The 13070-nt window shown below is 42.1% G+C and overlaps 1 protein-coding gene across 1 annotated transcript in view; it reads left to right on the top strand.

The window, feature by feature from the left end:
* LOC109884088 (cadherin-related family member 1-like) overlaps positions 1 to 10665 on the top strand; it is a 44244-nt gene extending 33579 nt beyond the window's left edge. Inside the window, exons 16-18 of the mRNA XM_031804549.1 lie at positions 367 to 595; positions 2139 to 2393; positions 9251 to 10665. Coding sequence (XP_031660409.1) covers positions 367 to 595; positions 2139 to 2393; positions 9251 to 9871 — 1105 coding nt within the window. The 3' untranslated portion in view covers positions 9872 to 10665. The remainder of the gene's footprint in view (positions 1 to 366; positions 596 to 2138; positions 2394 to 9250) is intronic.
* The last annotated feature ends 2405 nt before the right edge of the window (positions 10666 to 13070 follow it).

Below are 13070 nucleotides of genomic sequence, written 5' to 3'. Positions count from 1 at the left end.
ATATTGCCATACTGTCAATATACTACCAATATACTCCCAATATACTGCTAATATACTGCCAATATACTACCAATATACTGCCATACTGTCAATATACTACCAATATACTCCTAAAATATTGCCAATATACTGCTAATATACTGCCAATATACTGCCATACTGTCAATATACTACCGATATGCACCTAAAATACTGCCAATATACTCCTAAAATACTGCCAATATACTGCTAATATACTGCCAATATACTGCTAATATACTGCCAATATGCCGCTAAAATTCTGCCAATATAAGGCTATCAAACAGCCATTATACTCCCAATATACTACTAATATACTGCCAATCCACTCTCTGTTGTGTATTCCAGGTTTCTCATCCATCCGTCTTCAGGCATCATATACACCCAGGCCTGGGCCATTCTGGATGCTGAGGTCAAGTCCAAGTACAACTTCTACGTGAAGGCAGAGGACACAGAGGGAAAGTACAGCCTGGCGGAGGTGTTTGTCACTGTCCTGGACATCAACGACCATGCTCCAGAGTTCGATGACAGCCTTGTGGAGAGGACCATGGTCATTGGTGCACCTGTTAAAGTAGAGGTATGTACAGTAGCTATAAGATAAGATAAGAGTGGCTGTATTACAACCGGCCGTGACCAGGAGTCCCATAGGGCAGCGCACAATTGGCCCAGTGTCGTCCGGATTAGGGGAGTGTTTGGCCGGGGGGGGGGGGGGGGGGGGGGGCTTCCGGGTTAAGCGGAAGGGTGTTAAGACGTGCGGTTTGGCAGGTCATGTTTTGCGGGATGCATGACTCGACCTTCGCCTCTACAGAGCCCGTTGGGGAGTTGCAGCGATGAGACAAGATTGAAATTGGGGAGAAAAAGGGGGTAAATTATAGATCCCTAAAGGAGGTACAGTGTGGTGTGTAGAGGTGTTCCCTAGGGGTTCACTGGCCATCGGTCCGGTTTGGTCCGAGTAAACACTGTATGAATCATTACAACCCTAGTAAATACTGTATGAATCGTTACAACCCTAAATACACTGTATGAATCATTACGACCCTATGAATCAATACGACCCTAGTAAACACTGTATGAATCGTTACAACCCTAAATACACTGTATGAATCGTTACAAACCTAAATACACTGTATGAATAGTTACAACCCTAGTAAACACTGTATGAATCGTTACAACCCTAGTAAACACTGTATGAATCGTTACAACCCTAAATACACTGTATGAATCATTACGACCCTATGAATCAATACGACCCTAGTAAACACTGTATGAATCGTTACAACCCTAAATACACTGTATGAATCGTTACAACCCTAGTAAACACTGTATGAATCGTTACGACCCTAGTAAACACTGTATGAATCATTACAACCCTAAATACACTGTATGAATCATTACGGCCCTGTGAATCAATACGACCCTAGTAAACACTGTATGAATCGTTACAACCCTAGTAAACACTGTATGAATTGTTACGACCCTAGTAAACACTGTATGAATCATTACAACCCTAAATACACTGTATGAATCATTACGGCCCTGTGAATCAATACGACCCTAGTAAACCCTGTATCAATCATTACAACCCTAGTAAACACTGTATGAATCGTTACAACCCTAGTAAACACTGTATGAATCGTTACAGCCCTAGTAAACACTGTATGAATCGTGACGACCCTAGTAAACACTGTATGAATCGTTCCGGCCCTAGTAAACACTGTATGAATCGTTACGGCCCTAGTAAACACTGTATGAATCGTTACGGCCCTAGTAAATACTGTATGAATCGTTACGGCCCTAGTAAACACTGTATGAATCGTTACGGCCCTAGTAAATACTGTATGAATCATTACAACCCTAGTAAACACTGTATGAATCGTTACGACCCTAGTAAACACTGTATGAATCGTTACGACCCTAGTAAACACTGTATGAATCGTTACAACCCTAGTAAACACTGTATGAATCGTTACGACCCTAGTCACAACTGTGTAGTGAATGTTTGGATGATAATTACCTGAAATGTCAAATGTGAGTGTATCCAGAACCGCTTCAGAGTATATATACAGTATACATTTAAGTCATGTGTTTGGTTTTTGCCGATTTTTCCTTATTTCATTCAGGCAATAGATGCCGATGCAGGGTCGCCCAATAACATCATTGAGTATTCCATCATGCAAGCTGAGCCGGACAACATCTTCGACATCAACGCAGAGACTGGAGAGATCAAGCTGAAGTCGTACATCAAGTCCATGGAGATCGTGCAGAACATCACCAAGCAGAAGGACTGCAGGTGGTCTCTGGTGGTCCAAGCCCGGGACCGAGGGTCTCCGTCCTTCAGCACTACCGCCGTGGTCAACATCGACATCACTGAGGCGGTAAGTTCAATGTTTCCTGACCTTAACCCTAACCTAAACCTAATTCTAACCTTAACCTAACCATAACCTAACTCTAACCTTAACCTAACCATAACCATAACCTAACCATAACCATAACCTAACTCTAACCTTAACCTAACCTTAACCTAACTTGAACCCTAACCTTAACCTAACCTTAACCTAACTCGAACCCTAACCTTAACCTAACCCTAACCATAACCTAACTCTAACCTTAACATAACTCTAACCTTAACCTAACTCGAATCCTAACCTTAACCTAACCATAACCTAACTCTAACCGTAGAGTTATAACCCTAACCCTAATCTAACCGTAATGCTGACCCAATGTTCCATCTAAGCTGCAGCTCCCCATGACTGCCACTTAGAAATATCAGTCCACAGAGAGAAGCAGGAGATTGACTTTTCACTCAACTTTCTAGAGCAGTGGTCACGAACCGGTTGATCACGATCGACTGGTCCATCTCCTAAGCATTCCTAGTCGATCGCCAAACGTTTCTGTAAAAAACAACAACAATGATAAAGCCTTGTATTCCTTTTGAATGATTTAGTCTTGTGCTGTCGGTGGTACTTGGTGCACCTGATTCAGCTGCCCTGCGCGCTGGCTAGGAGAACTGTTGCCATTTTGAACATTTCTTATGTCTGAAGGTAATAACTGCCTTCCCCGGTGGGCCCAGAGAGCAAATCAAGTGCACTATAAACCTACCGCTGGCCAATCGGATGTCTCAGATGACCGTGTCTGGTGGGCCCAGAGAGCAAATCAAGTGCACTATAAACCTACCGCTGGCCAATCGGATGTCTCAGATGACCGTGTCTGGTGGGCCCAGAGAGCAAATCAAGTGCACTATAAACCTACCGCTGGCCAATCGGATGTCTCAGATGACCGTGTCTGGTGGGCCCAGAGAGCAAATCAAGTGCACTATAAACCTACCGCTGGCCAATCGGATGTCTCAGATGACCGTGTCTGGTGGGCCCGGAGAGCAAATCAAGTGCACTATAAACCTACCGCTGGCCAATCGGATGTCTCAGATGACCGTGTCTGGTGGGCCCGGAGAGCAAATCAAGTGCACTATAAACCTACCGCTGGCCAATCGGATGTCTCAGATGACCTTGTCTGGTGGGCCCGGAGAGCAAATCAAGTGCACTATAAACCTACCGCTGGCCAATCGGATGTCTCAGATGACCGTGTCTGGTGGGCCCGGAGAGCAAATCAAGTGCACTATAAACCTACCGCTGGCCAATCGGATGTCTCAGATGACCGTCTCTGGTGGGCCCGGAGAGCAAATCAAGTGCACTATAAACCGCTGGCCAATCGGATGTCTGCAGTGACGTGAGCAGGCATAAAATAAATCTACAGCAAAATTGAGACTGTAAAATTTCAAAACGTGTAAAACCACGACTAGAGAGAGACTGTCAACAAATGTTTAAAACCACGACTAGAGACAGACTGTCAACAAATGTTTAAAACCACGACTAGAGAGAGACTGTCAACAAATGTTTAAAACCACGACTAGAGAGAGACTGTCAACAAATGTTTAAAACCACGACTAGAGAGAGACTGTCAACAAATGTTTAAAACCACGACTAGAGAGAGACTGTCAACAAATGTTTAAAACCACGACTAGAGAGAGACTGTCAACAAATGTTTAAAACCACGACTAGAGAGAGACTGTCAACAAATGTTTAAAACCACGACTAAAGAGAGACTGTAAACAAATGTTTAAAACCACGACTAGAGAGAGACTGTCAACAAATGTTTAAAACCACGACTAGAGAGAGACTGTCAACAAATGTTTAAAACCACGACTAGAGAGAGACTGTCAACAAATGTTTAAAACCACGACTAGAGAGAGACTGTCAACAAATGTTTAAAACCACGACTAGAGAGAGACTGTCAACAAATGTTTAAAACCACGACTAGAGAGAGACTGTCAACAAGTACGGCAAAAAAACTGTTGTTTTTATACTTTCTACAAGAGCCCAAAATATGTACATTTCTAGATGTCTTTGAAAAGCCAGTCAGGTAAATAACTTATTTTTTATATATTTTTTAACTTAAAGTGGCAGTGTTGTATTTTGATACAGGCTTGAATAAGCTCAGTAGCCAATAGGCAGAGGGGAGCATAATGTGTCTGACTCTGTAATAATGCTATGGGAATAATAATGCATTTTTATTCTGTAAAGTGGTATTTTGCATCGAACAACACAACAACATTTTCAGTCACCTCCGTGTCTGAAGGACACGTAGATACACAGGTTCATGTCAAGCCCTGCATGTTATCTCGGAATGTAGGCTTACATTGAACACCACACATTGGCTGCTACTGTAGGCTGGATGATAGAACAGCTATTTCCATGTTAAAATGTTATGGGATGCATTTTCTCCATAGTTTTTGATGGTAGGCCACTCTGGTAGGCACTACATTATGATCAAATAGCCACAGCAGCCTACTTGACAACTGTTAAAACTGTAACTTATAGTGGTCACATCCTCGGTGTTTACAGGACGTGCGCGCTGGAAGTTGCACAGAAGTGTCACAACGTTCAAGTTTGTGCTCAGCAGACCTGAAATTAGCTCTGGGTCAATTTCTTTTTTGTTGCTGACTACGGCTGTGGTGAGCATCGGCATCACTGGGTTGTAAAGAGTTTAAACCTACGTTACCTAACCCTAATCCTTACCTTAACGAACCCAAATCCTTACCATAGCCTTCTAACCTTAACTAACCCAAACCCTTACCACAGCCTTCTAACCTTAACTAACCCAAACCCTTACCATAGCCTTTTAACCTTAACTAACCCAAACCCTTACCACAGCCTTCTAACCTTAACTAACCCTTACCATAGCATTCTAACCTTAACTAACCCAAACCCTTACCATAGCCTTCTAACCTTAACTAACCCTTACCATAGCCTTCTAACCTTAACTAACCCAAACCCTTACAATAGCCTTCTAACCTTAACTAACCCTTACCATAGCCTTCTAACCTTAACTAACCCAAACCCTTACCATAGCCTTCTGAACATAACTAACCCAAACCCTTACCATAGCCTTCTAACCTTAACTAACCCTTACCATAGCCTTCCAACCTTAACTAACCCAAACCCTTACCATAGCCTTCTAACCTTAACTAATCCAAACCCTTACCATAGCCTTCTAACCTTAACTAACCCTTACCATAGCCTTCTAACCTTAACTAACCCAACCCCTTACAATAGCCTTCCAACCTTAACTAACCCAAACCCTTACCATAGCCTTCTGACCTTAACTAACCCAAACCCTTACCATAGCCATCTAACCTTAACTAACCCAAACCCTTACCATAGCCTTCCAACCTTAACTAACCCAAACCTTTACCACAGCCTTCTAACCTTAACTAACCCTTACCATAGCCTTCTAACCTTAACTAACCCTTACCATAGCCTTCTAACCTTAACTAACCCTTACCATAGCCTTCCAACCTTAACTAATCCAAACCCTTACCACAGCCTTCTAACCTTAACTAACCCTTACCATAGCCTTCTAACCTTAACTAACCCTTACCACAGCCTTCTAACCTTAACTAACCCTTACCATAACCTTCTAACCTTAACTAACCCTTACCACAGCCTTCTAACCTTAACTAACCCTTAACATAGCCTTCCAACCTTAACTTACCCAAACCCTTAACATAGCCTTCTAACCTTAACTAACCCTTAACATAGCCTTCCAACCTTAACTAACCCTTACCATAGCCTACTTTAAACAGTTTACTATACTAACAACTATACTGAGGTAACAAACGTGAAGTCATTTAATTACAGGCCCAGTGTCTGTTTGAGCTCCTTTGTCAGAAGAACAGAATAATCTCTCATATCAACCAGAGAGATCCAGTAGCTGTCAATGCAGTGCTTTGTGAACCTGTCACAGGAACTTAATCCTCATCAGAAACATGCTAGTGAACAGATGGAACAGACAGTTCTGATGAGCCCACCGGGCAGGGCACCATGTAGGGAATAGGTTGTAATTTGGGTCACATCCTAAGCCTCGATGATCAACAGTCACAGCAGGCTGGGATGAATGGATCAGCGTCAAACTCATATATCGTAATATCATGCAGTGGGGAGAACAAGTATTTGATACACTGCCGATTTTGCAGGTTTTCCTACTTACAAAGCATGTAGAGGTCTGTAATTTTTATCATAGGTACACTTCAACTGTGAGAGATGGAATCTAAAAACAAAAATCCAGAAAATCACATTGTATGATTTTTAAGTAGTTAATTAGCATTTTATTGCAAATTCCGTCTCTCACAGTTGAAGTGTACCCATGATACAAATTACAGACCTCTACATGCTTTGTAAGTAGGAAAACCTGCACAATCGGCAGTGTATCAAATACTTGTTCTCCCCACTGTATGTGCCAGTTAACAGATGTTTTTATCCAGTACAGTGAGTACATACTTCATTGGCGCATCTATGAGCTTCCTGTGGGAATTAAACCCCCAACTTTGGTGTTGCTGAACCCATGCTTTTTCCCCCAACTGAGCCACAAAGGACCACCTGCAGTCATGATGCTGTTACTGTTATAGAGATGTAGTCTGTCTGAGGCTCCTCTGTCAGTACTGTTACTGTTATAGAGATGTAGTCTGTCTGAGGCTCCTCTGTCAGTACTGTTATAGAGATGTAGTCTGTCTGGAGCTCCTCTGTCAGTACTGTTATAGAGATGTAGTCTGTCTGAGGCTCCTCTGTCAGTACTGTTATAGAGATGTAGTCTGCCTGGAGCTCCTCTGTCAGTACTGTTATAGAGATGTAGTCTGTCTGGAGCTCCTCTGTCAGTACTGTTATAGAGATGTAGTCTGCCTGGAGCTCCTCTGTCAGTACTGTTATAGAGATGTAGTCTGTCTGGAGCTCCTCTGTCAGTACTGTTATAGAGATGTAGTCTGTCTGGAGCTCCTCTGTCAGTACTGTTATAGAGATGTAGTCTGTCTGGAGCTCCTCTGTCAGTACTGTTATAGAGATGTAGTCTGTCTGGAGCTCCTCTGTCAGTACTGTTATAGAGATGTAGTCTGCCTGGAGCTCCTCTGTCAGTACTGTTATAGAGATGTAGTCTGTCTGGAGCTCCTCTGTCAGTACTGTTATAGAGATGTAGTCTGTCTGGAGCTCCTCTGTCAGTACTGTTATAGAGATGTAGTCTGTCTGGAGCTCCTCTGTCAGTACTGTTATAGAGATGTAGTCTGCCTGGAGCTCCTCTGTCAGTACTGTTATAGAGATGTAGTCTGTCTGGAGCTCCTCTGTCAGTACTGTTATAGAGATGTAGTCTGTCTGAGCCTCCTCTGTCAGTACTGTTATAGAGATGTAGTCTGTCTGGAGCTCCTCTGTCAGTACTGTTATAGAGATGTAGTCTGTCTGGAGCTCCTCTGTCAGTACTGTTATAGAGATGTAGTCTGTCTGGAGCTCCTCTGTCAGTACTGTTATAGAGATGTAGTCTGTCTGGAGCTCCTCTGTCAGTACTGTTATAGAGATGTAGTCTGTCTGAGGCTCCTCTGTCAGTACTGTTATAGAGATGTAGTCTGTCTGAGGCTCCTCTGTCAGTACTGTTATAGAGATGTAGTCTGTCTGAGGCTCCTCTGTCAGTACCTTTATAGAGATGTAGTCTGCCTGGAGCTCCTCTGTCAGTACTGTTATAGAGATGTAGTCTGACTGGAGCTCCTCTGTCAGTACTGTTATAGAGATGTAGTCTGTCTGAGGCTCCTCTGTCAGTACTGTTATAGAGATGTAGTCTGTCTGAGGCTCCTCTGTCAGTACTGTTATAGAGATGTAGTCTGTCTGAGGCTCCTCTGTCAGTACCTTTATAGAGATGTAGTCTGCCTGGAGCTCCTCTGTCAGTACTGTTATAGAGATGTAGTCTGACTGGAGCTCCTCTGTCAGTACTGTTATAGAGATGTAGTCTGTCTGGAGCTCCTCTGTCAGTACTGTTATAGAGATGTAGTCTGTCTGGAGCTCCTCTGTCAGTACTGTTATAGAGATGTAGTCTGTCTGGAGCTCCTCTGTCAGTACTGTTATAGAGATTTAGTCTGCCTGGAGCTCCTCTGTCAGTACTGTTATAGAGATGTAGTCTGTCTGGAGCTCCTCTGTCAGTACTGTTATAGAGATGTAGTCTGTCTGAGGCTCCTCTGTCAGTACTGTTATAGAGATGTAGTCTGTCTGGAGCTCCTCTGTCAGTACTGTTATAGAGATGTAGTCTGCCTGGAGCTCCTCTGTCAGTACTGTTATAGAGATGTAGTCTGTCTGGAGCTCCTCTGTCAGTACTGTTATAGAGATGTAGTCTGTCTGAGCCTCCTCTGTCAGTACTGTTATAGAGATGTAGTCTGTCTGGAGCTCCTCTGTCAGTACTGTTATAGAGATGTAGTCTGTCTGGAGCTCCTCTGTCAGTACTGTTATAGAGATGTAGTCTGTCTGGAGCTCCTCTGTCAGTACTGTTATAGAGATGTAGTCTGTCTGGAGCTCCTCTGTCAGTACTGTTATAGAGATGTAGTCTGTCTGAGGCTCCTCTGTCAGTACTGTTATAGAGATGTAGTCTGTCTGAGGCTCCTCTGTCAGTACTGTTATAGAGATGTAGTCTGTCTGGAGCTCCTCTGTCAGTACTGTTATAGAGATGTAGTCTGTCTGGAGCTCCTCTGTCAGTACTGTTATAGAGATGTAGTCTGTCTGAGGCTCCTCTGTCGGTGCTTGGATCATCCATGTCTGACCTCTGACCTCACTGCTTGCCTACATGCTTTGGACCCTAAATGGTGAACGTTTAAAATGTTTGATAATCTAGTCCCGTGATTAAAAGTATTTCTCTTTGTGCTCTTTTACAGACTCAAATCAATGGGCCTATGGCAGACTTTTTATTGCAAAGTAGGGACAACCCAATGAAGGCCCTTGGCATGGTCGCTGGTGTCATCAGCATATTGGTAGGGGTCACTGTCTTGATCTCCACGGCTACGTTCTTGCGCAACACCAAGTCCAACAGGATAATGCCGGCACGTCGCATCGTCATCAGACGGAGACTGCCAAGGGACCGCAAGCCGTGGACTTTTAACGTACCGTTCCGTGGTAGCGGAAATGACTCGTCAAACAAGTTCATTGTAGGCGACCAGGAAGCAGGGAGTGTCAACGTAAACCTCAACAACAAAGGCGGCCCCCGGTGCTCCAGGTCAAAACCCAAGCCTACGCCCCCTAGAGCTCCCTGCCTGCCCCCTCCATCCTGCCCTCCTCCGTCCTCCAACCCCAGGCCCAGTGAGAGGCCCCGGCACTGGGCAGCAGTGCCCACCGTCTCTGGGGGCCTGACCTGTACTGGTTCCAGGAGTTCCAGCCAGAGCAGGGAGATCAACATCAGCTCTGACACTTCTAGGATCCCCGTCAGCTCAGCCCTGGTCTCTGAACTCAAAATGAGACTAGAGCAGAAAATCATTGAGAGCAACTCAAGCTATTATTAAATCTGATTATTGTAGTGTGTTTTCACTTTAACCAATCTGTCAGTAATTGTCTCGACTTCTGAAGGTTACTCAGTCCTAGGATTGTAAAACTGCAAATGTAAAGGAAGGTTGAGGACAGCAGGTTCATTTCCTTTAAAATGTTATTGACGACACAATTTCAAAGCAAGTCCTTTGTCAAAGCAATGTTCCAACACATTTTATTGAACCTATTTAATCCAACCACTTCTACATGTGTTCTTAAAGATGTTAACATCACGTTGGATACTTGGGCCCTGGTCCAGAATAGTGCAGTATTTAGGGAATAGGGTGCCTCTTGGGATGCACACTCTGTCATCCAGCATTAGAAATACCTAGACATGTTTCTGCGCTGCCATCTTGAAGATCATGTAATGGGATGCTTGTTAGATAAATCTTTTGCATTGCTGCCATCTTGAGGGAAACATGTTAACAAGAATGTCCGAGGGGGAACTACTGAGCCATGTCTGAGGGAAGGATTACTGAGCATTTATGTGTATACAGAACTGAACGTGTGTTCCTGACGTTTCCTGAAAAGTTGTATTTTATTTGCTTAAGATCATGTAATGTTTTCATTTAATAGTGCTATAATATAGAATACGGATTAATGTTTAAACTATGTTGCCTGGCAAATGTACTCACTTTGACTTGTTCATCAAAGTGATGATGCAGTGATAATGCAGTGATAATGCAGATAACGGTATATAAGACAGCTATAAAATATGAGATATTCTTGACAGGATAAATGCCGTTGCTTTTAAACATGAAGTGCTCATAGACCTCTGCAGTGACATTCTTTTTTCTTCTTCTTCAATTTAAAGTTTTATTTCATTTTCTTTAGTGTTTCAATCAACCACCAAAACACATTCCACATTCACAGATGTGACAGACTTATAAACACATTCCACATTCACAGATGTGACAGACTTATAAACAGATTCCACATTCACAGATGTGACAGACTTATAAACACATTCCACATTCACAGATGTGACAGACTTATAAACACATTCCACATTCACAGATGTGACAGACTTATAAACACATTCCACATTCACAGATGTGACAGACTTATAAACACATTCCACATTCACAGATGTGACAGACTTATAAACACATTCCACATTCACAGATGTGACAGACTTATAAACACATTCCACATTCACAGATGTGACAGACTTATAAACACATTCCACATTCACAGATGTGACAGACTTATAAACACATTCCACATTCACAGATGTGACAGACTTATAAACACATTCCACATTCACAGATGTGACAGACTTATAAACACATTCCACATTCACAGATGTGACAGACTTATAAACACATTCCACATTCACAGATGTGACAGACTTATAAACACATTCCACATTCACAGATGTGACAGACTTATAAACACATTCCACATTCACAGATGTGACAGACTTATAAACACATTCCACATTCACAGATGTGACAGACTTATAAACACATTCCACATTCACAGATGTGACAGACTTATAAACACATTCCACATTCACAGATGTGACAGACTTATAAACACATTCCACATTCACAGATGTGACAGACTTATAAACACATTCCACATTCACAGATGTGACAGACTTATAAACACATTCCACATTCACAGATGTGACAGACTTATAAACACATTCCACATTCACAGATGTGACAGACTTATAAACACATTCCACATTCACAGATGTGACAGACTTATAAACACATTCCACATTCACAGATGTGACAGACTTATAAACACATTCCACATTCACAGATGTGACAGACTTATAAACACATTCCACATTCACAGATGTGACAGACTTATAAACACATTCCACATTCACAGATGTGACAGACTTATAAACACATTCCACATTCACAGATGTGACAGACTTATAAACACATTCCACATTCACAGATGTGACAGACTTATAAACACATTCCACATTCACAGATGTGACAGACTTATAAACACATTCCACATTCACAGATGTGACAGACTTATAAACACATTCCACATTCACAGATGTGACAGACTTATAAACACATTCCACATTCACAGATGTGACAGACTTATAAACACATTCCACATTCACAGATGTGACAGACTTATAAACACATTCCACATTCACAGATGTGACAGACTTATAAACACATTCCACATTCACAGATGTGACAGACTTATAAACACATTCCACATTCACAGATGTGACAGACTTATAAACACATTCCACATTCACAGATGTGACAGACTTAAAAACACATTCCACATTCACAGATGTGACAGACTTAAAAACACATTCCACATTCACAGATGTGACAGACTTATAAACACATTCCACATTCACAGATGTGACAGACTTATAAACACATTCCACATTCACAGATGTGACAGACTTATAAACACATTCCACATTCACAGATGTGACAGACTTATAAACACATTCCACATTCACAGATGTGACAGACTTATAAACACATTCCACATTCACAGATGTGACAGACTTATAAAAAATATATAAAAAAATAACTGACAATAATAATAAAAAAAACTGTAAAAAAATAATCTTACAGCAGCACTATCAAGGTTCTTGTTCTATTTCCAACCTTAGCTGAGACGACGAGCAAATCATTGGTTTTAACAGCACCTTACACAACATGTATCTGCTCATTTCCCCCAATCACCCCATTCACTCTGTCCAGTTTGAAATATAGTTGAGTCGTGGAGACCAGAGTCTATCAAACTTGGTTCTGTCTCTTGCGGAGGTCATACGTGAGCTTTTCAAGAAGAAGAAAGTCAACAATCTGTTCAATCCACATTTTAAATGTAGGAGAAGTATTAGTGTAGTGACATTCTAATGGTGTTGGTCGTATTTTGAAGTAGAGACTTAGAAGATTCTGAAGCTCTTGTTTCAAATCACTTGCTTTTTCTTCTTAAATGCTTTTGGATTTCTAAAGGGTAATCTTTTAATTGGGTGGATTGGTGTTGGATTGATGTTGGATTGGTGGTGGATTGGTGTTGGATTGGTGGATTGGTGTTGGATTGGTGTTGGATTAGTGTTGGATTGGTGGTGGATTGGTGTTGGATTGGTGTTGGATTGGTATTGGATTGGTGTTGTATTGGGGGTGGATTGGTGGTGGATTGGTATTGGATTGGTGTTGTATTGGGGGTGGATTG

Source organism: Oncorhynchus kisutch, linkage group LG25 (assembly GCF_002021735.2).
Source record: "Oncorhynchus kisutch isolate 150728-3 linkage group LG25, Okis_V2, whole genome shotgun sequence".
Taxonomy (NCBI): domain Eukaryota; kingdom Metazoa; phylum Chordata; class Actinopteri; order Salmoniformes; family Salmonidae; genus Oncorhynchus; species Oncorhynchus kisutch.
Note: the sequence above shows the minus strand (reverse complement) of the source record. Positions and strands in the feature narration are given on the sequence as shown.